Below are 25,793 nucleotides of genomic sequence, written 5' to 3' on the forward strand. Positions count from 1 at the left end.
CTGAATTTATCTTAATTACCAGATCTTCAATGTAAGTCCTTGAGACATAATATGCTCGCATTTTACAAGGAGGTCTCATGTGGATTCTAAGTGAAAATTAGAAAGAAATTTCTGATTCTTAAACAGCTATTTTGCTAACTAATTAGTAAATGGTGTTGTTTTGCGCACTAGATGTGAATTTGCCGATACGAGCGAAGCGAGCACGGAAATTGTTTTTTTTTTTTGTGTAAACATAGCACTGCTACTGTAGCAGAGGGGTGGTGTTGTGTAAATCGACTACATTTGCTAACTAGATTTATGCTGAAGATTACCAATATTTTCATTTATAGTTGGACTTTGCTCGGGCGTGTCCGAAATAAAGTGATTTCAATTACTGTGAAAATTTGTGACTTTACCGTTTTCTAAAACATATTAACTCAACGTCCAAACCGAAACCAACCAACCCTCTCTATGAATGGAATGGCCTCCTATTAAAAACATGTTCATTTTCGACTCAATTGGTTAATCAAATCAGTTTAATCATACATTTCCGATCCATGTCAATGGTGAAACATTATTTTTACCTTTTCACTCGGTAAATTATAATAAATATTTTAATAGCATTAAGTAGACAAACACTTAATGTAAACACGCAACTCAACCCCATTTAGATTCTTTTAATCCTATTACGAATGGTTTTTATATTTTGTAATTGATTGTACAATGAACGTTGTTGTTGTTGTCTTTTCTCGCTCGCCATTTTACACCTTTACCTGTGTACACACAATGCTCACCACACTCTGGTGCTTTTCAATTTTCGATGTAAATAAATATTGAAACGCAATAATCCGTGTATGAGTTGTGTGTACTTTTATATAGATGTCCGAAATGGGGTCAGTTTTCTGTGATACGTTACCTTGTGTTCAGGAAATCAAAAGTGTTGTAAATCATGGGCTTTGATTCGATATTGAATCCACACTGTACTCAAACAAGCTAACATCGTAAATAATCCTTCTAAATCTCTCGATGGCAATCATTCAAAAATCATCGTCAAATCGGATAGAGCATGGCATGAACGTCGGTAGGAAAAGAATTATGTTCCCGTTGACGACAGCGATATTTTATAAGAAGAGAAAGAGAGAGAACCAAAAACAAAATGTTAATAAATTCGATGTCCACTTGGTTCTTTTGTGGTCGTCAGATTAGGGAAGTGGAACATTAGAGATTAAATAATATGGACACATCGTTACGATAAGTACAATATGTTATCGATCGCGGCCACACATGATTTGATGTTTCAATCATCTATTTGAAATCGTTTAGCGCTGACAAACGAGAAATTTATTTCAATGAATTCTTCTGGTCGATAAAGCATACCTTTTCACTGCAAGATTAACAACAGTTTTGACCTACGTGTACTAAAATATCAACGCCGTTGGTTTATCATCCAAAAACCCAGCCACAATTTCCATTCCAACATCAGTGATTCCTATAACGTAACCGAAATATTACTCTAACAACCACATAACTACGCTTCACATCCACTTATTTCATCAATTTTCTTCGTATCGTCATCAAATCCTCCCTAGACCAATTCCTACAACAATTCGTTTTAAGATGCGGTATGCTACAACAATTTCAAGCAATTTGTTGATTTCTCATGGTGTAACGTTCATTTCCACGTATAGCTATGAGGTAGTTTGATGTTGGAAAACGCAATTTGCATGTCTGCTAGCAAGAGCACATCTAACTGTATATATGTCGGTTCTTCCACTTTCCATCTACACGTTAGGAATATTCAAAATACGTTTTTTTGTGTGCTCGAAAAAGGAATTAAGTACAAGTCGTACTCAAAAGTTATATTGTTGAAACAATGCCATTTGTCCCCCATGTAATACTGTGATAGCGCATTTGCAAAAGTTTAAGACAATACTGACGACACACCATTTTGTTTCAGTGTTCTTGTGGGACCAATACGATCTGCATTAAAAGGTAGACGAAATCGTACCCAAGGGATTAATTGCTCGATTGTTTTACTTATAGTTACTTGTGGATACGTGTACCCACTCTGTACCTGAGTACATTTTGTACATTTGTAAGATATATCACTGTTAGTCATACTCTTTGCCGTGCAATGATACTGTTTCAAGAAGAAAAAGTTTTCTTTTTAAAGAAATACGATTTGCATTTGTGATTCCACTCTTTTCTTTAGTTTAATTTAATTTTCTTTTTCTTTTTGCATTGTCGGACCTGTGCGGTACAATTTATTAGTCGCAAAAAAAAAGTTTTTTTTTCTGCTGGAATGATAATGTTCTTCAGTTGCAAACGCCTAATACCACAGATGAACAGTGCCTCTCTCACGTAATACAGTGGAAATAAATCAAAAATATCCACCGCCACGATGGGAAAAAAAATAGCGAAGAAAAAGGAAGAAATTCTCACACAACGCTTTTCCTCTGCAAATATTTGCTCGTTTTCCGTTGTTGCATTAGAGCATGGCGAGATTTCCGTTTCCGCGTTAAAGATAAACGCATCCGTGTTGTATTGTTGTAGGTGTTTTTTCTTCGTCTGCTTCTGTTGCTTATGGAAAACTGAAGATCCGCACCATACAGTTATTTATCGAGTTGATTGTTGCTGAATTTTGTGCAAAGACACGATTGGACTTTTACAAAAAGAAATTGAGTCACAAAGCCACCAGTCACAAAGCCAATTGGCAGAGGCAGAGGTGAGAGAAACTGATTGGCATCCGCTATTGACAACGACGAGAAGAATAAGATTTGAACTGTACCTTGTCGTGTCTATTATAGCAAAATGTATGTTAAATCTGATGAAGTAAAAGATTTTGAGGGAAACAGCGCTGAAGTAGTAGATTTAATTAGAGGTGTGCGAGCCGATGTTTTTTTGAAGCCCGTCCGGCCCGAAGCCCGGTCCGAAATTCATTTTTAAAGCCCGGCCCGAACTGGCCCGACGTATTTATAGCCCGTCCGGCCCAAACCCGATCGGGCCGGATAAAAACTCGGACGGGCCGACATTTTCGGGCGGCCCGAAAGCAAATTTCATATAAAAAAGTGCGCGAAACTTTGAAAATCGGGCCATTTGATTTTTTAGGTCCGGTCCAAGCTCGGCCCGACAGATTTGAAGCCCGCCCGGCCCAGGCCCGGTCGGGCCGGATAAAAACCCGGGTGGCCCGACATTTTCGGGCGGCCCGCACATCTCTAGATTTAATGATTGCACAGTGATTCGTTAAAGGTTCAGATATCTATAGTCGGAGCTGTTTCTAATGTTTTATGAAGTCGGACCAGATTTCTCCTTCTAGCACAAAGATCAAGAACGACACTGTTGCTTGATGATCGTGAAATATTTTTTTTTTCGAAAAAAAAAAGGATTCGCTTAACACATTTTCATACATCACCCACTCTCTCGACAAACTTCCTGCAGCACACGACACATGCACTTAATAAATGATTTAAAAAACGTGTTTCAATAAATTCACATTCGAAACGCTTACGAACGCCACACGACCTCAATAATAATATTTGATGCGAGCAAAATAAAAGCACAACCGTCATCAATATCCAATCCAGGATTATAATCCGATTGTCGATGATGATGCGAAAATGAGTTTGTTCATTCAAATGTGGGGAGATTGGCATTCGTATTTGAATTCGCATTTGCATCGAAGTCTTCGGGTCGAAGAAATTGGACACAATTTTAAAGGAGATCATTGGAAATTCTTGTAACTCTCCAGACCATCCAAACCACTCAATTTAAGTGGAAATCAACTGACCTTTATCACACCCTTAAAACTGTAATGTTTGTACTCCGGTACACCATATTATTATCAATATTAGAAAAAAAAGTGTGTGCACCGTACATTCCATTTGCTGTGCATACATACATTGGAGTATATATAACAACACGTTCCCATTCAGTCAACTCTACATTTTCTGACATAAAATTACATTAGATTATGGTGTATTTGAGTGGTGAGAAAATTATGTTATTAAAAGATTTGAGGGTGCGATTGCAGCATGGTGATTATTTATACACGCGCACACATCTCTTTCTCCCCCAATGTTACGTAATGTATATGTGATACGCCACCCTAACAAATTCATTGGATTTTGATACTAACCAGGACATCAATAAATTGATGTTATTTAGAAGCTGAAAGTTGGTTTTTTTTTTTCGCCTTACTTTTTACAAAATCAAATTAGTGCGGCAATAATTACATTTATGGAAAGAGTTTTTATTTTTACATTAACTGGTGAACGGCACAACGAGTCATATCGATTTAGCACTTGAGCTATTCGATTTTTAGATGGATAGCTGTAATGAGTGTATTACTATGATGTCGTTGAATAATACTACATTTCTTTACCAATGATGGAAACGGCACGTCTTATGTGAAGTTTACCGTCCTGGGCTTCGCCTCCGATCGATAAACAAACAATCATTTATCCCAAGTCAGGTATTTTACTGAAAAACTTGGGATAACGTTTAGCCGACGTGAAGGAAAGTTTTTTTTTCTCAAGCTTTTGAGTTAAACTTCCAAGAAGCTTTGCATTGTTTCGCGTGGAGTTGACGGAAAAAAATGCTATGGAACGTCATCTGGACTAATCAAGTTTATCATCACTACATCTCACTAACCTATTTGCTAGCTACCAAAGGCTGAAGCCTCGTCTATGTTACAATTTAGACAGAGGATATTAAACCAAAACTTGAAAGTTTGAAAGCTTGAAGAACTCATACAAAGTTTTATTTGAACCCCTTGATTCGACCGTCAGTTTGGACATAATTTTTACGCAGGTCTAAACAAAGAATCGTGGATAGTGGCGGTCTAACAAACATTGAGAGGTCCGTCTAACTTTAGATTTTTTTTTTTTCATTTTCAGAATTGTTCGGAATAAAGCCGCTGAAAAAGCGAAACACGTTCACCACCAACAGCAACAGTCACAAAATACGGGTACAGCTAGTGGCGGCGGTGGAACAAATGGTGTTACTGGAAATAATAACGGCGTCAGCCCTGGAAATGTGTCGGTGATCACCCATGCGACGGCACAGTCACACCAGCAACAACAGACCCAACTAACTCCAGGTAATGGAGCTGGCGTCGAGCAACGAACTGGCGGTTATAGTATAAATGGAATATTAGGCATTCAACACACCACAGATCCCAATGGCAATAGTATCAAACGTAAACGAATTGATGATCATGGTGAGTGGTTTTTTTGATTGTTAAAGTTTTAGTCGCTAGCATACTGCCAAAGTATGAACAACACATGCTAACAGTTTGTGGCTGTTTTCGTCCCATATATCTTTCTGTTGATTTGCGAGTTCATAAATTTGTTGGAGTTATCAAAATCTCTTCTCGGAAAAAAGCACATCCTCATCCACTTATTCTGCTATGCTACGTAAAAAGTACACATCAAAGCCGTCTCTCTCCCCCATTTGTTCCATTCGAATAAATTATGTGCGTGGAAATGCCAAATCGAAAACATTAACAACAACAAAAACCATCAACATTTTACCCTATTCCCACCATATTATAATGAACACAAGGAGTCTTCTCTGGATTTAATATATGAAACGGTGGTTGAATGATGAAGCCATTATATGCCATAAATAAATTTAGATATAACTCAGTACAACATGACACAGTGGGTAAGGGCAGAGAAAGAAAAAAAATTGTACAAAATCCGAAACGAAAAAGAATTGTCTCTGTGCACATGAGCATATCCGGACCAAAGATACGATATCCGGTTGGCGGAAGGAAGAACGGACTGTATGTGTGTGGATTCATTTATGTTTCTGATTTTTATTTTATTTTGCTTTTTTTCGTTGTTGTTCCCGTTGTTTGTTATATACATTGGTATGAATGCTTTGTGCGGTGCCTGTGCCAACCATAATTACAAGCTGATATAATTCGGTCGATATTTTTGCTCAAAAATTTTTGCTGGTCTTCTCCAGCACAAGACAAATTTTTCAACCAATTCAACGATGAGGCTGAGTGGACCAGTTGTGGTCCATCCACTTGTCCATATTCTCTAATGCTACTCATGCCTTTTTGTTATAGTGTGGTCAGGAATTTCATGATTGTTCCAGGTCTATCCTTGCTCTTTTCTAGGACGTCAGTGTTTGCTTCTGTGCGTAAGCAATAAGTACGAGTACCAATTCGACTGTTCATTTTGCTATAATAATTTGATTTGTTTAGAGACTTCACAAACCGCTTTTTACCGGCCTAACGTGACTTTCGAACCACGCCTCAAAGTATGCAAATATTCTCTGAGGAAAACTTATATTTGATATTTCACCTAAATGTAGGCTAGATATATGAACACAAATTCATCATATTTGGGTTACGTCATTCGAGTCATTCAGCTACCAAACACACTGCAATTAAAGATTTTATGAAGCTTGGGTGAACTTTAGGACAGTACCAACGCGATATGATCGCTAGCAAAATTCCATGTAGAATTGTCTGACATGGGAATCGAATACGGATCATTTTTGTGGAAGGTAAGTACGTAACCACCAAACCATCCTGTTCGTAAGATAAGATCAAATTAATCAGAGCTGAACCCAACGCTTACTTTTCTCGTCGCTATAATGCAATAATGGAAGAAGCGTTAGTAACTGAAATGTTCAACTTTTTAGCCCCGTACGAAGTACAAAGGGGCTTATAGGATTACGATGCCGTGTGTAATTGATGGAATTCGAAGCAGACGGTAAGGGCAAAGTGTTTGCCTATGTTCATAGATGACGAATCCGCAATAAAAACTTGGGCCGTCTGTCCGTCTGTCTGTCACGTCGATATCTTGAGTAAATCAAATCCGATTTCAAAAAATTTTTTTTCCCTGAAAGATAGTTAAAATAGTGAGGCTAAGTTCGAAGATGGGCATATTCGGGTCGGCCCTTCGTGAGTTGAGGCCACCAAAGTGATTTAAGGTCTTTTGGTGATATTTATGGCAAAATTAACGATGGAAACGTAAATGACACGGCAAATGATAGGTATTGTCAATACCAATCCAGGAAAAAAAAGTTTTTTAAAATCGGGTGAGTGGACCGTGAGTTAGGGCCTTAGAAGTGAAAAGCTACTAGGGCCCTATGTGTATTTTACATAGAACTCAAGTAAATTTAATCCGTTTTTCGTAATTTTTGTTTCATTTGGAAGGTAATCGAACACCGAATAGAAAGTTGTTGAAAAAAAAATTAAATTTGGGTCCTCGGACTAAGGCCGCTACTAGGGCCCTATGCGTATTTTACATATAACTCGAGCAAATTTCATCCGTTTTTCGTAATTTTTGTTTCATTTGGAAGGTAATCGAACACCGAATAGAAAGTTGTTGAAAAAAAAATTAAATTTGGGTAGTCGGACTAAGGCCGCTACTAGGGCCCTATGCGTATTTTACATATAACTCGAGCAAATTTCATCCGTTTTTCGTATTTTTTGTTTCATTTGGAAGGTAATCAAAGGCCGAATAGAATGTAGTTGAAAAAAATAATTAAATTTGGTTCCTCGGACTGAGGCCGATACTAGGCCCTATGTGTATTTATACTCAATAAATTAAAATTTTAGGGCGATTTGAAATTTTTGTTTTATTTGAAAGGAACGTCGTACGGGGCTTCGTAATTGCGCTATGCGCAATTTCTAAGATGTACACATTTCATAATAATTTTACTTCAACTACGTTTACGGGTGCAATAGGTCTACGGTCAAAGTAGGGTGACAGACGCACCAGGGTCACGTACGCAATAGATATACGGGTTTGTACGGGGCTCAGTCGCAGCAAACGGTCCGACTGTTCTGATGGCTCGTTTCTTAGCTCATCTCGACCAACAACACCAAAAAATCTTTTTAAAAAGAACCCGAGCTCAGAGTTCATCCTTCATTTCCACTATTGTTGTCGAAAACACGTGCCAAGAAGCTTTCAAAAGTTCAATTGAAAGTCCCTGGCCCGGCTACAAGGTATCTCCCAATCTTTGAGATGCAACGTCTACAATAACAATTACCATTCCATCCGATTCAACGAACTGTGCCCTAAACTATTCGAAGGTTGTCCGCACCGCTACTTCATTTTAAAATGACTCAGTGTTCATTCAATCGACAAATTTAAAAACTTTCGCTATCCTCACAAATATAATGCCAATTTCGGTCTTATTACATTTAATCCGAACGAAAACCGTAATGCTTGCCACATGGTGTCTTATATATGCCTAATTCCTTTTTCTCACCCACAAAATGCCATTGTCGTAAAAGCAACAATCTTCTTAAAAACCCCCAGTCAAAACCATAAAAAAACCCATTCAAAATCAAATTATTTCATAAGAAATGAAACAATCTTCTGGTTAACCGGAGAGATGAAGACAAACGGTAGCACTTCTACGAACATGTTACTTAAAACAATGCCAGCAAACAATATCATCGGCAAAAACCATGGCAGAAAAAGAAAAGAAGGAAAACAGCGCGAAAATATTATATCCACCATCGTCATACTCACCCTCCCGCTATTCCGCTACGTATTCCTTACCCATTCCTTTGTATCGTTGTGTGTCACATCCACATACAATCTCAAACTTGTAATACGTAAAAACACCCGAAGCACCACATTTATCCCTCCCTCAAAAAACGCTAAAACCAATCCGATCATCGCCCACCATGACATTTTCTATATAAAATCTTCCTCTCACTCGCTACACAACACACATATACGACACGAAACGTTCAAGTATTTTTCGGTGCTTTAGCATCATCCAGGAGGGATGGAGTGGTTGGTTGGTATCGGTGTTTCTATGGCACAGCCTTATGTACTCACCGTGCTATATGTGACTTGTATGTGAAAACATACTTATGTATACGAACGAACCAATTTTCTGTGCAATTTATGTGTATACGTTGGAGTTGATGTTCATTATATATGTATGTAAGGGAATGTAGTTAGTTACTGGGTGGATAATACCAACCAAAACGTATAATAATCCGTATAACCATATCTTTATGCTCCTTTAATGTTATTCAACCCCACATTTGTAAAGAGTAACAATTCAGATGATTTCAGTTGTTTTATGAGTGTCTATTGGACTCACAATATGTGTGTAGCATATATCCACCCTGGTTATACACCACATTCGTGTGTGAAGATAGCAACATGTCGGAAAATTGGTCGTTCGACTTTAATGCTACGTACGGTGAAAACTCAATCAAACTTTTATTTACAGATTAGACGCAGGCACTAAAGTCAACGAACAGTCTTTTTCATGCGGGTATCGTGTGTTCCTTTCCAACATACGTTCACGTGAAAATGACTTCTGTTTATTGCTACGGTTAATATACTGCAGCCAATTTAACTCCTTTTCGTTCAAACATTTTTGTTTACCCAAATTGACTTCATCAATAAGCCATTCGGAATTAAATCATCTCTTCAACTTAACGTTCCCCCATTTTATTGGTGTAATAAAAGCATCGTAACATCGTAAGCGACAAACGCGTGCAATTAAATTAATTTTCATTTTTACCACAAACACACACTTATCCTGTCATAAATAAACATCCCCCGCCAGAACAGCGATTTTATTTATGGCAGAAGGACACACGCGTTTTCATTACTTTTTTGTACGATCGAAGACGAATGAACGGTTGATTTCTCTGTTACGAATATGGATATGACGGTGGCATTCATTGCCGTTTTATTGTAACTGTTGGCCACGTGACTTATGTCGGAAAATGATTTATGGAATCGGTTTTTGAATTCAAAATAGCAAATTCGACATTAATGGATCCTGATGCACAGGCAGCCCCCTTAATGTGATATGCATAAAACATATCAACAACGTAATTTGTGTCTCTCCCGTTTCAGACGAAAACCGTGATATCAACATTCATCCCGAAGACGATCTCAAAAGACAACGTATTCACTACAGCGGCGACCAACTTTATTCGAACGTAAGTTCTCTTTGCCTTTTGTAACCCACTTTTTTCCTTTCAAAATGTAACCCAACCGTTTCGTTCATTGAATAGCAGCTCTGGACCGGCAAATGGTGCATAAAAGACGAACACAAGCTGTTATCTGATTTAGGTACGACGACAAACGGCGGTTCGGCTTATTACGATACACACAATGGTTTCCCGTCATCAACCGGATCCGAATCAATTTTATACGACAGTATAACGACGATTTCGCAAGCTCAAAGTTCGCTGTATACTCCGCCAATAGGTATGTTACGTTCAAACGTTTTTTCTTTTCTTTTCTTTTATTTTCATTCATTCGTCTGAGTGTGTGATTCTGAACCGTTCCGCAAAGTGGACCGGTCGTAGTAAATTTAAACCACATCGTTCCGAAATGTCGAAAACCAAAGTCAAATTCTGTGATTTGTAAATTTTAAGGTTCTGGCACGTTAGGGCCACTTCCAGATCAAATGTCTCCATATCATCAAGGTAAGCAACACACACACACAAAATGGTTATGTGAAGGGAATTGTAAACAAATCTTTTGGCTGCTTACTTTAACAATATTCACCTTCTCTATCTAAACTATGGGACCTTCTAACCGGCATACTAATTATTGTTTAAATGATAAGCTCACGATTATTGATACTACAGTACTGATGCACTACTAACTAACATAACAATTTTTGTGTAATTAAGGAAAACATTTTTTCAAATTTCCCACCATTTTTCCACAAGTTTCCCGCCATTTTTCCAAATAAAAAAAAATTGGAAAAATTTGGGGATAACTTACAGTCAGAGACAGTGAAATTTCAACATGAATTTGCTTCATCTTCAGCTGATCCACACAAACAATCAAAACTGTTTATTACTTGTTTATACTGTTGAAGTCGCTAAACACACACGTGTGGTAGTGGTAAAACCATATGAAGACGTGTGATCAGTTCTGGTTGTTTGTGTGGATCAGCTGATAAACAGCTAAGGCAAATTCATGCTGAAGTTTGACTGTCTCTGACTATACGAAATTTAAGAAAATTTGGGGAAATGTTTTCTCAAAAATAGTCCCATGGATTAAGGTCATACTGGCGCAAATCGTTGGTAAATTTACAAAATTACACTTGGAGTACCTCAGAATCAATAGATTTTCGTTCATTGTACACTTTCACGAAACGAGACAGTTTATTTCACTGATGCGATTCATTCATTCACTACGGTTCGTTCTCAAGTTCACCATTATGACTGTTCTCGTTGATGGAATTTGAACTTCGTTTTGGACTTAAGTGAATAAGTTGCACATATTGTTGTGGAGCTCTCATGTTCTATGATACACAAGCCGAAGACGTGGATTTTTAGGCTTAAGAATTGAGTCTCACGCATTCATTGTAAAAAATCAACCAGAAGGCCTATCACTGAACCTACAAATGAGGTTCCTGATCACCGAACCTATGAATAAGGTTCCAAGTACTTCACATGGTTTCATGTCGGTTCGCTTATAGAAATATTTAATTTAAGAAGACATTTTCTCGTGGTCGCTACCAATGTGAGATGACTAGCCGTTTTTCAAAGGTCATCCTCACCATTTTCTCCAATTTTTCCAGCAGAAATCTTCCTCCAGTAGTTACAGAGTCAACAATGCACACACTTTAGTATCTTTTTGCACTTAGCCTTTTGTAAACGTTGCACAATCAAGACAGTTTGGTAATGGTATCGAGTTTGATGTATTGTGGAAGAATTCTGAACAATTTTGTTTGGTCTACGTTCAATCAGTACAGTGACTGATCGCAGTCATTTTAGGTTGAACCATTTAACAGCACAGCTTTTATTGAAAGTATATTTGCGCGACTTACGCACAACACACTAACTCGCCTCTATGATAAAGTAGATTTATCGGCAAAACGCTTCCCAACAACGCAATCCAATAATTTCACCTCCGTCTCAATCTTTCAATCTCAGTCACCGAAAATGGTCATACCTATCTAATCACAATGGGACCAGTAGCTGATAGTGGATCATCTCCATCGTTACCGCTCACATTGGACACATCGAATAACGGACCAAATGGCGCAGCCACTACGCCAGGTGTTAATGTCAATGGTGACGGTAATAACGGTTCCGCAACGCAAACAACGAACAACAATGCTAGTAGTAATCATAATAAGTACAGTAGTCATGAGGCCGGTTCACCGACAGATCAATCGTCATTGACTGTTTTGCAACCGAGTGGAACGGGAGGGTATTCATCAATGTTACCAAGTTTTAGTCATTATGCCACAGGCAAGTTTTATTTTTGGTTTTAATTTTTGTTTTTTCTCTTTTATTGGTGGATGACAAACCTACTTTTTGGGGCGCACAATTTTCATTTTTTTTAAATTATGTTAAGTCAGTCGTAAATTGCACATCTATTTGGGTGATTGAGGTACTCCCTGTTTGTTTTAGGTTTACACACACGTCGTTTGTCGTGTTGGACTCGTGATGACTAATGATCGTTCTTTAACCACATTCTTCTTGTAAATTTCTTTTCCGTAGCAACTAATTGACTGTAACAGTCACATCAGCTGTGTACGTCTATCCTTGCAGCGAAACATTAATCAGAATTTCGTTTATTTTGTAATCGTTTCAGGCGGTGGTACAGTGGTACCAGGTACTGATTATGCATATAGTCCAGCGTATACACAATATGGCAGTGCGTACGGATCGTATGGATATAGCGCTGCTGCTGGCGGGCTGCTCAGTAAGTAAACAGTGAGTATTCGACAGCCAATACTTACTGTTTTTTTAAAACGTTTTTTATTTCATTGCTTGCCCTTCATTCTGTTCTGTATTCGAGCATAAAAGGAACCGTAAGCGTTTACACGTTCCTGTCTTGTAGTACATTTCTTTGACGCGCCAATCTATTTTTTTTTCGTTAAATTTTCGTGGAATTGTGTTGGTTTTTCGGTAAAATTTAGTGTAACGAAACGTTTCTCTTTCACCATCAGCAGATTCGACCTACTATTACGGCAATGACAGTGGCGCTGGAAGCGCTGGAAATGGTCATCACAATCAAATCACCTCAATAAATCAAGACATTCGTTCGCCACTAGCTGCCACAAGAGCGAATTCATTGGCTAGTGCTGCATCGCCGACTGGCAGCGCATGTACAAAAGTTGAACCAAATTCCGAAATGTTTTTAGTGTAAAAAGAGACCTAAGAAAAAAATAAAAATTTTGGCAAAATTTTCCCATCCAAAAACATTTCAGCTACGAATCGACTGCAAAAAACGATGGAAATGAAAACTAAACAGTTAAAAGAAAAATACTCCGATCTCCTTACAATTGTACATAAATGTTTCGGCCAATCGATCATGTTCCCGCGCAATGCGGTCCAACATGCCGGTTAATTGATCTCGACTATGGCCCCTTTAAAATGTGAGTGTGTTTGAGGTGTGCAAGTGAACGGAATGACTGTCCTAATGAACTGTTGAGTGACCTATTCGGGCTCAACTCTTCAGCAAGAAGAAATCTTGTTTCCGGCAACTTTACACCATCGAAGGACTGGAGGTCATTTTTTCTTAGATCCACCTCAAACATTTAAAACTAAATCCAAAGAAATTCACCACGAAAGGTCGATATAGAAAAGAGGGTCGAGATCAAGATGTAAAATTTAAAATTTAAAAAAAGAAAAATATTTCAAGTGAAAATGGAAGCAAAAAATATTTAAAAATAAAAATTAAAAAATTGAACTCATCACACCCTTTTTAACGATAAAGTAAAATAGGTTAAATCCTCGTCATTGCACTTTTTTATGTAAAAAAAATTTAATTCTAAGAAATCTAAAGAAATTATTGTGAATAATTATGAACGTGAGAACGAAGTGAATTTAAGAAATGAAAATGGAAAGATACCAAAAAATAAATGAAATTAGAAAATTAACAAATTTGCTGAACATTCGGCATTGGATTTGCCAAACTTCATTTTACATTACAGCGAATCGGAGCAATCAAATGAGTGCAGAATTTTCCATTTGTTTTCGTCAAAGTCAGAGTTTTGTCTCTGTAACACATCCAGTCGAATTGTACATATATCCGATACTGACAATGTAAGCAGGTACTCCTTATCAATCCGCTAATCAATTCATATTCACTTCTTTTAACACTTTCGAAAAATCTCTGCCGATTTTTAGTGAATGTTTACTTCGGGCGATTCCACTTTTGAATCAGTTCAGACAAGGCTGTTATGGGAAATCTCCGGTAGGAAATACTGTCTAAGCTTACCTTAAAGTAGGAGGGCTAGAGTCAGAACTGCAATATCCTCTAGCTAATCAATGGAACGTCACCCCATTCTGGGAGCCAAATGTACATGGCTTCATATGCCTGAATGTGGAAACGCCCAAATTGTCCATATGATAGATATTGTGACACTCAGCATACATGATTTTCCTCTCGAAGCACAATAAAAGCCATCAACGACGAAAATAGTCAGGAGAGTGCGTGTCGCTCGTATAGTTCATAGAAAGTGTATTTTGTGATCTAAAACGATCTTTTCATTTTAAATATGTTGGTTGATTCTCCGATCCTTTCAAGACAACTCACACGCACTTGGTTTCCTGTTAAGAGTCTTACGGTGAGTGCGGATTATTAATTGTATTAGCATCCATGGATAGAGATCCCTTTTCTTTGTAGAAACAGATTAGAAGAAGTCAAGTCAAGTGATACCATTTCAGGACAAAACTGACCAATCTGTCAGGGTCTATTTTGCGGAATGGTCTTACCGAAAAATTCGGAAAATTCAGAAACTTCTTTTTAGGAACTTTGTGAAACTTTTCATAATTTTTTAGAATTAAAATTCTCTAATAAATCCTGACCTCAACCTAGTTCGAGTCTTAGTCCTGAAACTTTTAAAATAGCTAATGGTTTTTGCCACTATTTCGATCTGTGGGAAGTATTAAGTACGTCTTTCGTTGTTTTGCATTAAAATGCTGTTCAAAAATACCACTTTCTCATCAGGCCATGGCGACAGTGGAAAGGAAATGACAAACCTCTAGGAAGTAAGTCATACCTTTGTACATGTACACCTCCAGTGAATCATAAACAAAATGTTAGTTCATTTTCGTATGAAAATAAACTTCCAAACCATTTCATCACCGTGCATGCTATCACATGCGGGAATGTGGTGGGCTACCACTAAAGCTGGGTTTTAACCAACATAATACAAGTACAAGTGTTGTGCAAGAACAAGTGAAGTCAGACTTCATATGTTCACACTTGTACATGTCAGAGTTTGATTCTACACAGAAAACATCTAAATGTTTTTGTGTCATTGGTTCGGTTAACCAAAAGTGTTGACAAAATCAACAATATTTTGGTTAACAGAGATGCCACTTACTTTTTGAAACTTTTACTCAGAATCAGTCGGTATGATTTGTAATCATTGTAGACGAAAGAGAATAGTGGTATCTTGGGCGGAAAAGGAAATATTTGAATGCCTACATTGAACATGTTTCAGTAGGTTTGATCTGCATGCTAATCTCTTCAAATTGGAGAAACTTATTAACAAATTGAATGTGTTCTGTACGCAAGTGACTGCCGATCGCTGTGTAAACCCCGGATAAAGTAGCAATGAAATTTCAAAACCAAGAAGAAACAATGCGACCCAGCAAATAAATACGATAATGAAAAAACCGAATCACACAAATTTAAACGAATTCTTCTTTTATTTTTAAATAAATAATTTAAACTTTTACTATTTATAATGCGCGAATAAAGTTTTTTTTTCTATTATTAAAAATTCAAAATATTTATTTTTTATTTTCTTACATAAATGTATTTACCATGTCGATGAAAATGTAATTTAGTGTTTAAGTTAAATGAATTTTTTTTTATATTTGAATTAATCAATCATGAAAAAATTATTATTTTTTTATACAAAACAATCTTCTCAATGGACAAAACAAATTTTGAAAATGAAGAAACAAAACGAAAGTTACGCAAAATGAAATCAAATTTACACAAAGAAATAAAAAAAAATTAATTTTAATTTTAAGTTTAAAATATTGTGAAACAAAACAAAGATGAAAAACAGTTGTCCCGAATTTTATGTTTAACAACAAACAAATAAATTTAATTAACAAAGCAAAGCAAGAAGAAAATATCAACAACAACAAAATATTTAATATATTCAAAGAGAAAAGTAAAATCAAATAGATGAACGGAAAGACAAATAATTAATTACATTGAAAAACCAAAGAGAAATGAAAATTAAAAATAATTTTTTTCCTTTAAGACAAACGAACAAAAATGAATATGAAAAGTGTAAGATAAAAATATTTAAATTTCTTTGATAAAAAAAATTAAAAATAAAAGAGAAACATTATCAAGAAGAGCGACGAGTTTTCTTCCTACTTTTTCCTGAAGTGAAAGAAAAGGTTTCCCAAAGAGAATCAAGAAAGCAATTCACCAACCGTTTCTGACCAAATTGAATTTCGTTTCTATTTTCGGGCAATTCATTTGTTCGATTTTTTTTTAATTTCTGCAGCACAAAGCCTTAGCAAAAATTTGCCAAAATTTACCAAAAATCTTGTAAACAAATTTCTCAGTTAATTTCGGTCAAAAAGATTTTCCAAAAATCGTAAATGGATGAATACGTTCACAGCACTACTTCTAGCATGAACATAGAAAATATGAGGATGATGACATCACAGTAGGCACTGCGTTTCTTTTAGAGAGTTAGATGACTGGGTATGACTGGCCACTTGTGGTTAGTTGTTTCCTTGCCACTGTCGCGATGATGGCCTGATGAGATGTTGGCAAAAACAATTCTTTAAAACTTTTGAGGAATTATGAAACTGCATTGCACTGTCGTCTCTCACTCTCAGATCGAAACAATGGCAGAAACCATTTCGATAATCCTAAGCAGTAGCTCTTAGCCTCCAAATTTGACACTTGTCAACTCAATGTTTATGCTAGCAAGCAGTGCTGTGATACCCCGAGCGAAAAAAACGCACAATAAGTATATTACGTACGTAAACTTCCTCCATAAGAAATGCATTGTATACTGTCGTCATATGCGTATTTTGTATGAAAAAAGGTGAAAATAGGGTATGTATTCGATGTTTTTGACATTGCAAATTGGCAACAGACCATATCATATGAATGAGTGATACATATAATAGAAACGAATGGAGGAAAAGGCAATTTCCATCAAATTTTATACCGACTGTATACCGAGTTTTATACCTTGTTCGCATGCATAAACTATATAGTGATGTACACTCGGATGTACATTGTACACCCTCACGAAAAAATTGTGGATGCTTTTTGTTTCATTTTCAGGTGGTTTACACTTGACAAATGAAAGTACTTATTCATATACTTTTACATGCTTATGCACAGTAAAGTGCACTTTACATCACTGCCTATGACAGGGAAAATGCACTTACCGTCCACAAACATGTAATAGTTATTTACGTATCTGTTTATGTGTTACGCACTTTCGCTTGTCGCCCTCACTTCGTTCGGGCTACAACCCGCGAAACTGCCTAAAATATACCGTCCACAGCAGATGCGTATACAACGTTTCGTGTTGAGGCCAAAATTACGAGAAAAATTCTGAAATTTAAGCCCAAGGCATGAAAATACGTATGCTACAGACTTTCAGACGTATAGCCTCACTTAAGTTTCGTTAAATGTTTCGTTCATTCATTCCATTATATGAAATTTTTTTAACGTGAATGGCATTTCAAACGGCCTCGATCTGTACCCGTAAATATGAAAAAAAAAAATTGATAGACTAGCCTACGCATCTGTTATCGACATCAGCAAGAAAAATGAACGATGTTATTGTGTTGAAGTGGTCTTATATTAGTGGCATACATGCTAATGCTAAAGCATATGAAGTAAAAGATTTTGTGTCAAACACTTAGCGATAGCGATACTTCGAAAACAAGGCATCAGAACAGTCGGAGCGTTTGCTGCGACTTAGCCCCGTACGACCCGTAATCCTATTTCGTCCGTAACCATAATACATCCGTATCCGTAATACGCCCGGAACCCTAATACGTCTACAACCCTCTAATGCGTCTGTTACCAAAATGCAGGTCAAGTTAGGCATGGTCAAATTTACTGAAAGTATTCATTTTTAAAATTGCGCATTGCGCAATTACGAAAGCCCGTACGAAGTACCTTTCAAATAAAACCAACAATTTACGACATTATTTTAGAAACCCAAAATTTTTTGCCAACTTTCCATTGGGTATTCAATTACCTCTCAAATAAAACAAAAATTAGCAAAATCGGTTGAGATTTACTCGATTTATGTGCAAAAAACACTTAGGGCCGAGTGGCGGCCTTAAACCAAGGGCCCAAATTTGAAACTTTTTTCGCCATCATTCTATTCGGCATTCAATTATCTCTCAAATGAAACAAAAACTAGCAAAATCGGATGAGATTTACTCGATTTATGTGCAAAAAACACTTAGGGCCGAGTAGCGGCCTTAGTCCAAGGGCCCAAATTTTTTTCGACACGTTCTTTTCGGTATTCAATTACCTTCCATAAAAAACTAAATCTAGCAAAATCGGATGAGATTTGCTCGATTTATGTGCAAAAAACCTTAGGGCCGAGTAACGACCTTTGAGCCCTCCCAACAGGCCAGCGTTGCATCTTACCCAAAAAAAATGTTCAGCAACTTTGTTCTACTCGTCAATACCTTTCATTTGATATATCACAAGCAGCTATTGCGTGCGTATTTCGGTACCATGCTCATTTTCGAACTTGTCCTTACTTTTGTCGATACCAATCGGGGAAAAAAGAATTTTGAAAAAAGGTTGTGATTTACTCTAGCTAGAGGGGTCACGGACAGACGGACAGACGGACAGACGGACATTTTTTTTATTGCGGATTCGTTATCTATGCACATAGACAAATGCTTTGCCCTTACCGTCTGCTTCCAATTCAACATGTTACAAACGGCATATTAATCTTATAAGCCCCCAGTACTTCGTACGGGGCTAAAAAGAAATAAAAGATTTAACAAACCATCTTTCCTTCTCTTTCTGTATGTTTACTGATTTTCAAAAGGTTAACCATGTATGTAGGTCTTTGGACGACGAAATCACGAAATTTATGTGCGACATACCGTACATAACAAGTCGAAAATACTCGATTTTTATCAAAGTTTCGTTAAAAATGTATCGCAATAATAGCTTTTCATGTCTTGGGCATACATTTCAGTGTTCTCATCGTAATTTAGGCCCTCAGCATGAAAATACACATCTGTTGTGGACGGTATATTTTAGGCAATTTCGTGAGCTGTAACCCGAACGAAGTGAGGACGACAAGTGAAAGTGAATTTTAGGCACTTTCACTTGTCGCCTTCACTTTGTTCGGGTTACAACTCACGAAATTGCCTAAAATATACCGTCCACAACAGATTACATACATAACTATTTACATATGTTCATTGGGATGGACCCATACACTATCATCACACAGAATTGTATTATAGACTGTTATGATCAGAGCGAGAAAACCGAGACTAGTTATTCACGCCGTAAGTGTGCCTAAAATTTGAATTTCAAGTGAACGATTCGATGAAAAAGTGAACCGAAAAGTAAATTTCAACGCTTTCTTGTATGAAAATGACGCTGCGTTAGAAAGTATTACGCACTTTCCATTTTGAATTTCGACCGCACTTACGGCGTGAATTATAACTTGCCTTGGGGTACTTGTCAAAGAATTTGCTTCTCTTTCAATGTGTTACGTTGAGAGCGAGAGGACCGAAGACCAGTTTATTATAACTACTTGCCTTGGGTTACTTGTCAAAATATCTCTTTCTCTTTCATCGTAATACTCTATAAACATGATCGAAAATAAAAGAGTTAGTCGACAATTAGTCTTTCAACAAGTGACACTTTAGTCAGCAGTCTTGATCAGCTGCCCATAAAACCCACAATTTATATCGAGCGTGAATTATAGGTAAAAGCATTCTTTACGCATTCAATTGCAGCATTTTTCTTCAACGCAGTTAAACTTTATGTTTTTGATCAGAGTCATCATGGTGATGTGGAAAAAAGGAAGCGATGCGTTGTACGTGGATCTTATCAGCGAAGCAGGACCGAAAGGCATATGCATTGACACTGATGAGCAAGGGAACATTGTTGTAGCAGATCTAAGATCTAATGCGGCAACGAATCCGTTGCGTGCAGATAAAACGATCTCCACACTCAACAAAAGTGATGCAACGTCAGTTGAAAAACGTAGCAAGGGAAACGAGCTGTTTGTCCGACAGCAGTGGTTCGAAGCAATGGAAATGTACAACGAAAGCCTTTGCTTTGCTGAAAAGGGATCTGTCAATGCCAGTTTGGCCTATGCGAATCGGGCATTCACCTTTTTGAAGTTGGAAATGTACAATGAATGTTTCGCTGATATCGAGTTGGCTAAAAAGGCTGGCTACCCGGAGATGTCAAAATTGGAGCAGCGAAAGGCGATTTGTTCGAACAGTATGAAAGAAGATACAGATTCGCCGAACGCTAGATGGAAACCGAAGCTGGACTACGATCCGAATGAGAAATTTCCATGCCTGGCAAACATTTTAAACATTGAGCGCAGTGGTGACTGCGACGTTGCGGTTGTTGCTAACGAGGATATTGCTGTTGGCCGAATCATTGCAATGGAAGAATCATTTACGGTCAGTCTACATCAACGATTCGGATGGAAATGTTGCATTTGCTTGAAGCATTCGGTCAATTTGGTTCCGTGTACAAATTGCACGGTAGCTATGTTCTGTTCCGACGAATGTCGTGAAAGTTTCCTTCACAAGGACGAATGCGGGAAAATGATGAAATGTGAACAGATGGAGCAAATGCGAGGAATTCTGATTGCAATCAATTCATTCGCGAACGCAGACGAGCTAATGGATTTCGTCGAAGAAACCATCCAAAGTGATTGCAACGAAACACCGGAAAATTTGATAGACACTCGGTCCAAATACCGCATCTTTCTCAAATTGTCGTTGCATTCAAAACTGTGCGGGTCGGAGTTTTTCGGTGCTCAGTATGTCTATCCAATCTACAAATTTCTGCTGGACATTCCACGGATTGGCACATTTTTCAACTCGTTAAAACATCAACGCTTTCTGATGCATCTAATCGGTCATCACGTTCAAATTGGTCATCGTAACACACGAATGATAAAACAACAAAATCTCGGCGATAGAGTGATGCAGATGGAATCACAGTACAGTTTCACCGGGCTGCTCCAAAAATACTTTACCCATTCGTGCGCACCGAATGTTCAAATGATTTCGTTTGACAACATGTCCATCTATTTTACTGTTCGACCGGTCCGAAAGGGTGACACATTGCAACAATCATTCTTCCCTTTCCTGCAAGAGTCGAGAAAGCTTAGACAAAGTGTCCTGTTGGAGCAAAAGGAAATAGTTTGTAAATGCATTCGATGTAGAGGTCCTAATGCATCGTACTCGATGCGTCAACGTATGACACAAGATCCAGATTATTGTTACATTGCATCAAACGGTTCATCTTCAACACAAATTATCCTCAACTATGAAGAATTGGTCAAGCGAAGCGATGACTTTTTGACAAAGTATGGTCGTGAGATATGGTGTGACGAAATTGCAGGAGTGGTCACGCTGTGTATTACACTTAAGCGACTCGAAATACAAGGCTTCACGCTACAAGTGCCGGGAAAGGGGGGAAACTAAATAGTAAGGTGTTAGCAAACTGTAACCTAATCTAGAGGTCTTTAACGATGAATCATCAATTTTTATTTTTCATTTGAAATGATTTGTTTGAAAAACGTTGTAAATTCCATTCTCTCTTAATAAACTTAAATAATTATGAATTCAGCAAAACCGTTTTTTTTTTGTATGTACGAACGACACAAGCAATTTAATCAGTTTGTTGAATTCACTCTCCTGAACGACTAACTTCTTCCCAACTAGGGAATGTAACCGGGAAAAACCGGTTAACCGGTTTACCATTTCCCGGGATTTTTTTTTTCATTTACCGGTTAACCGACCTTCAAATATTGAATGATTTTTACATTTTTCCTTTGCAATAATACCTTGAATTGAATTATTCTTCTAGTTGTATTACAGCATTACATCTGATTTGAACTCGTTGTGAACATTTTCATTACATTTTCATCGTAAATTGCACCTCAAGATCAGCCCTAGACTGAGAAAAAAGGATCAGTTTATTTTGCGTTGCTGAGCTGGACAATCATGCTGTAATTTCTATTGCAATTGAATTTTCACCACAGTCCAAACAAAAGAAAATGCAGCATAATTGTCGATCTGAGCAACGCAAAATGTGTCATTTGTACTTAGCCTTAAGTTTGCAACTCTGAAATTGATGTTCTTTAGAAAGTCTACAGAATTCGAAGTTTAGAAGATCGTGTTACTACATCTTTAAGAAACCAATTGAAGCAACGTCCGTCAAAAATTCATGAAAACAGTTCAATAAGGAGCTTACCTTTCATTTATTTCCTTTCTCAGAATCTCGCTCAGCATAGTAAAAAATTCAATCTTTACACTGTCCAACAGAAATTTTGAAACTAGTTCACACGATCGATTTCCGATATTTCTGTTGAAATATGTAGATATGAAATTCTTTATCATCCTGAAAAATGCAAATAAAGGAACGGTAAACTCATTTCTGAAGGGCTTCGCGAGCACAATAAGCCACTTAGTAGGGGTAGGATAAAAGCATTTGTCATCGGTGCAAGTTACAAACTCCCAACTCATCCAAAAAAATGTCTAAACGAGTACAGAATGTACTATTCATTTCCCGGGAAATTTCCCGGGAAATTTTTTCTTATTTACCGTTTTTCCCGTTTCCCGGTTTTTCAAAATCGACGGTAAATGCATTCCCTATTCCCAACGACAGAACTCAGAGATGACAAGCAATTCTTTCAGTTTGGACTCTCTTCTGGATTAAGGAAAACCTTGAAGCAGACAAGGGTTAGGTCTTCAACTTACATTACTCCATATAGTTGTAGCATAGCATCAGCTGCTATGGTTGTAGTCAATTAGAATGAAAGAAAAAACTTGTTTCTAAGCAGCCAACATTAATTCATCCTTGCAGATATTAGCAAGATTCTAAAATCAAATCAAATTTTGTAATACGAAATGATTCATATTCGGCATTGAATTTAGTTAGTACAAAGAAAACGAAAACGAAGGTACATCGCGGAAAAATTAATTTGGTCACAGCACTGTTTCTAGCATGAACATAGAAAATAGCAAACATTCGGAGGCTGATGACGTCACAGCATGCACCGCGTTTCTTTTGTAGATAGAGATATGACTTGAGTTACAACATACAATACAAACAGTGCCGCACTGGCTTAAAAAAGCTCTTTGGGCATTGAATGAAGAAACTTTTCAAATAACCCTTTATCCATACAATCAAATCAAAGTTTCCTTCGGAAATCACCCAAACACCCATAGGGCCAGTCAAACAATCCTAAGCAGTAGCTCTTATCACTAAAGCCTCCAAATTAGACTCTTGTCAATTCATGCAAGGAGCAGTGCAGTTAAACATTTCAACTTCTCATATTTCATCGTAGATGCTTCCAAACCCCCAAAATATCCTACTTTCCCTTAAACAACATAAAATTACTTTTCTAATGGCACACCACACGACCATGTACGCTTCGTGTACCTCGAGAAATTTCTGTAAGAAAAGTGTAAATTTCAGTCTTTTTTCGGTTGAAAACTACAACTACACCTACTCAGTCGAATTTTAAAACCAATAAGACCCGGAAGTACATGCCTTTATAATGACATGTTTACGGTTTTTAATGACCTGTAGCTAGTCACATAAGCTTCGAAGAATTTTTTTGAAAGTGGTTTTGGATTCTAAAGTTGAAGTTCTTTTTACGTACATATAAAAAATTCCACTGGAAAATGCATCCGATTTCGGTCATTTCGAACAAGCAAATCACTTACGGTGGCGGGACATTTCCACACCGTCAATATCGTCAGGAACGATATTATCGTTTTTTTTGGACGATACTATCGTCTAAAAAACGATACTATCGTCTAAAAAACGATATTATCGTTTTTTAGACGATACTATCGTCCAAAAAAACGATATTATCGCCCAAAAATTTTTCATCCAGGACGATAATATCGTCTAAATTGAAAAATTCTAAAATATTGTCTGGACGATAGTATCGTTTTCTTGTCGATATTATCGTTCAAAAAACGATATTATCGTTTTCTGGACGATATTACCGTTCTAGAAAATCTAATGTATATTTTCGTTTTCTGTACGATAATATCGTCCTGGGCGATATTATCGTTTTCTTAAACGATAATATCGTCCAGGACGATACTATCGTTTAAAAAAACGATAATATCGCCCAGGACGATATTATCGTTTAGTTTTGGGTGGTAATATTGTCCAGGACTCAATTTTACTCAGAGGTGCAGCAAGAACCGAATTCTCTTCCAAAATATCGAAAAACAATTGTCAGAGAAAAAATCACCTACACATCAGTGTTTAAAAAAGGCGTTTAGTTCGTCCCTAAATAATTCATCTTTTTACGAAATGAATACCAACTTTGATTGTCCATAAAAAGCGTTTTAACACGCCGAGCGATCCGGCCCATTGCCCCGGAGCGAAGCGGAGGGCCGCAATGCGAGCCGGGCGCCGGAACGGTGTCGGAACTTAGGAGTTAATTTTTTTTTCTCGCATCGTCTCATAATTAGTCTGAGTAATTTTTCTATATAAAATTTAAATTTACGGAACCAAATGAACCAATTTTTAATATATATTTGCCGTCTATAAAAAGGTGTTTATCTACAAGATTTTGTGTTTCGTCTTCAACAACCATCCAGAACGATAATATCGCCCAGGACGATATTATCGTCTAGAATTTTTATTTTAAATAAATTAAAAACGATATTATCGTCCTGGACGATATTATCGTCTCAAATTTAAAAAAATAAATTAATTAAAAACGACATTATCGTTCTGGACGATACTATCGTCCAGAACGATATTATCGTCCCAAAACTTTTCGCCCAGGACGATAATATCGTCCAAAATAACGATAAATTTGTTCAGAAAAAGAAAATAACGATAATATCGTCCAGCGGATATTTTCATCCAGGACGATATTATCGTCAAAAAAACGATATTATCGTCTTTTGAACTATAATATCGTTTTTTAGACGATAGTATCATCAAAAAAACGATAGTATCGTCCAAAAAAACGATATTATCGTTTAAAAACGATATTATCGTTTAAAAACGATATTATCGTTTAAAAACGATATTATCGTTTAAAAACGATATTATCGTTTTTTTGGACGATAATATCGTCAAGAAAACGATAATATCGCCCTGAAAATATTTTAAAATTTATAATTTTAGACGATATTATCGTCCTGGATGAAATTTCTTTGGACGATAATATCGTTTTTTAGACGATAGTATCGTTTAAAAAACGATACTATCGTTTTTTGAACGATACTATCGTCTAAAAAACGATAATATCGTTCCTGACGATATTGACCGTGTAGTTATGTCGCCTCATCTCATTTACTGAAGCTGAAAGAAATACTTAGAAAATCAGTTTTTATTGTTTGAAAATTCAACTTAATTCTTTCTATTCGAAACCATTGTTTTACAGCTTTGCTAGTATATGATGGTCCTTGGACCAGAACCAAGGGATTTTACCGGAGTTTTTTTCGTTGTTCGTGGATTCATGTCTTTCTTGAAGTAATTAGAGGTCAGTTCCTCATACCTTATCATTACTGAATGCAGCTTTCCAAAGCGCCCTCAATCGATCAAATCTTTTACGAATTGAAGTTTGAAGGTGTGAGAACACCCCAAACTTTAGGGATTTTCCGGGTCACTTTT

At 37.0% G+C, this 25,793-nt stretch overlaps 2 protein-coding genes across 12 annotated transcripts in view; both read left to right on the top strand.

The window, feature by feature from the left end:
* Positions 1–15,593, top strand: part of LOC119085060 (paired box protein Pax-5) — a 77,660-nt gene extending 62,067 nt beyond the window's left edge. For 3 of the 11 annotated variants that reach the window (XM_037195291.1, XM_037195295.1, XM_037195296.1), the window contains 7 exons: positions 4,875–5,197; positions 9,837–9,922; positions 9,998–10,193; positions 10,364–10,414; positions 11,879–12,199; positions 12,546–12,656; positions 12,904–15,593. In XM_037195291.1, the coding sequence (XP_037051186.1) occupies positions 4,875–5,197; positions 9,837–9,922; positions 9,998–10,193; positions 10,364–10,414; positions 11,879–12,199; positions 12,546–12,656; positions 12,904–13,103 (1,288 nt within the window). In that variant the 3' untranslated portion in view covers positions 13,104–15,593. Of the gene's footprint in view, positions 1–4,874; positions 5,198–9,836; positions 9,923–9,997; positions 10,194–10,363; positions 10,415–11,878; positions 12,200–12,545; positions 12,668–12,903 lie in introns of all 11 variants that reach the window. The other 8 variants (XM_037195294.1, XM_037195292.1, XM_037195297.1 and 5 more) reach the window with 8 other exon arrangements.
* A 4,172-nt stretch (positions 15,594–19,765) lies between these two features.
* Positions 19,766–21,766, top strand: LOC119085061 (SET domain-containing protein 3-like). Its single transcript, XM_037195303.1, has 2 exons — positions 19,766–19,875; positions 19,948–21,766. Exon 2 carries the CDS (start codon positions 19,955–19,957, stop codon positions 21,620–21,622), a length of 1,668 nt encoding a protein of 555 aa, XP_037051198.1. The 5' UTR covers positions 19,766–19,875; positions 19,948–19,954; the 3' UTR covers positions 21,623–21,766.
* Positions 21,767–25,793: the final 4,027 nt, after the last annotated feature.

The sequence above is a fragment of the Bradysia coprophila genome, unplaced genomic scaffold (assembly GCF_014529535.1).
Source record: "Bradysia coprophila strain Holo2 unplaced genomic scaffold, BU_Bcop_v1 contig_94, whole genome shotgun sequence".
NCBI lineage: Eukaryota > Metazoa > Arthropoda > Insecta > Diptera > Sciaridae > Bradysia > Bradysia coprophila.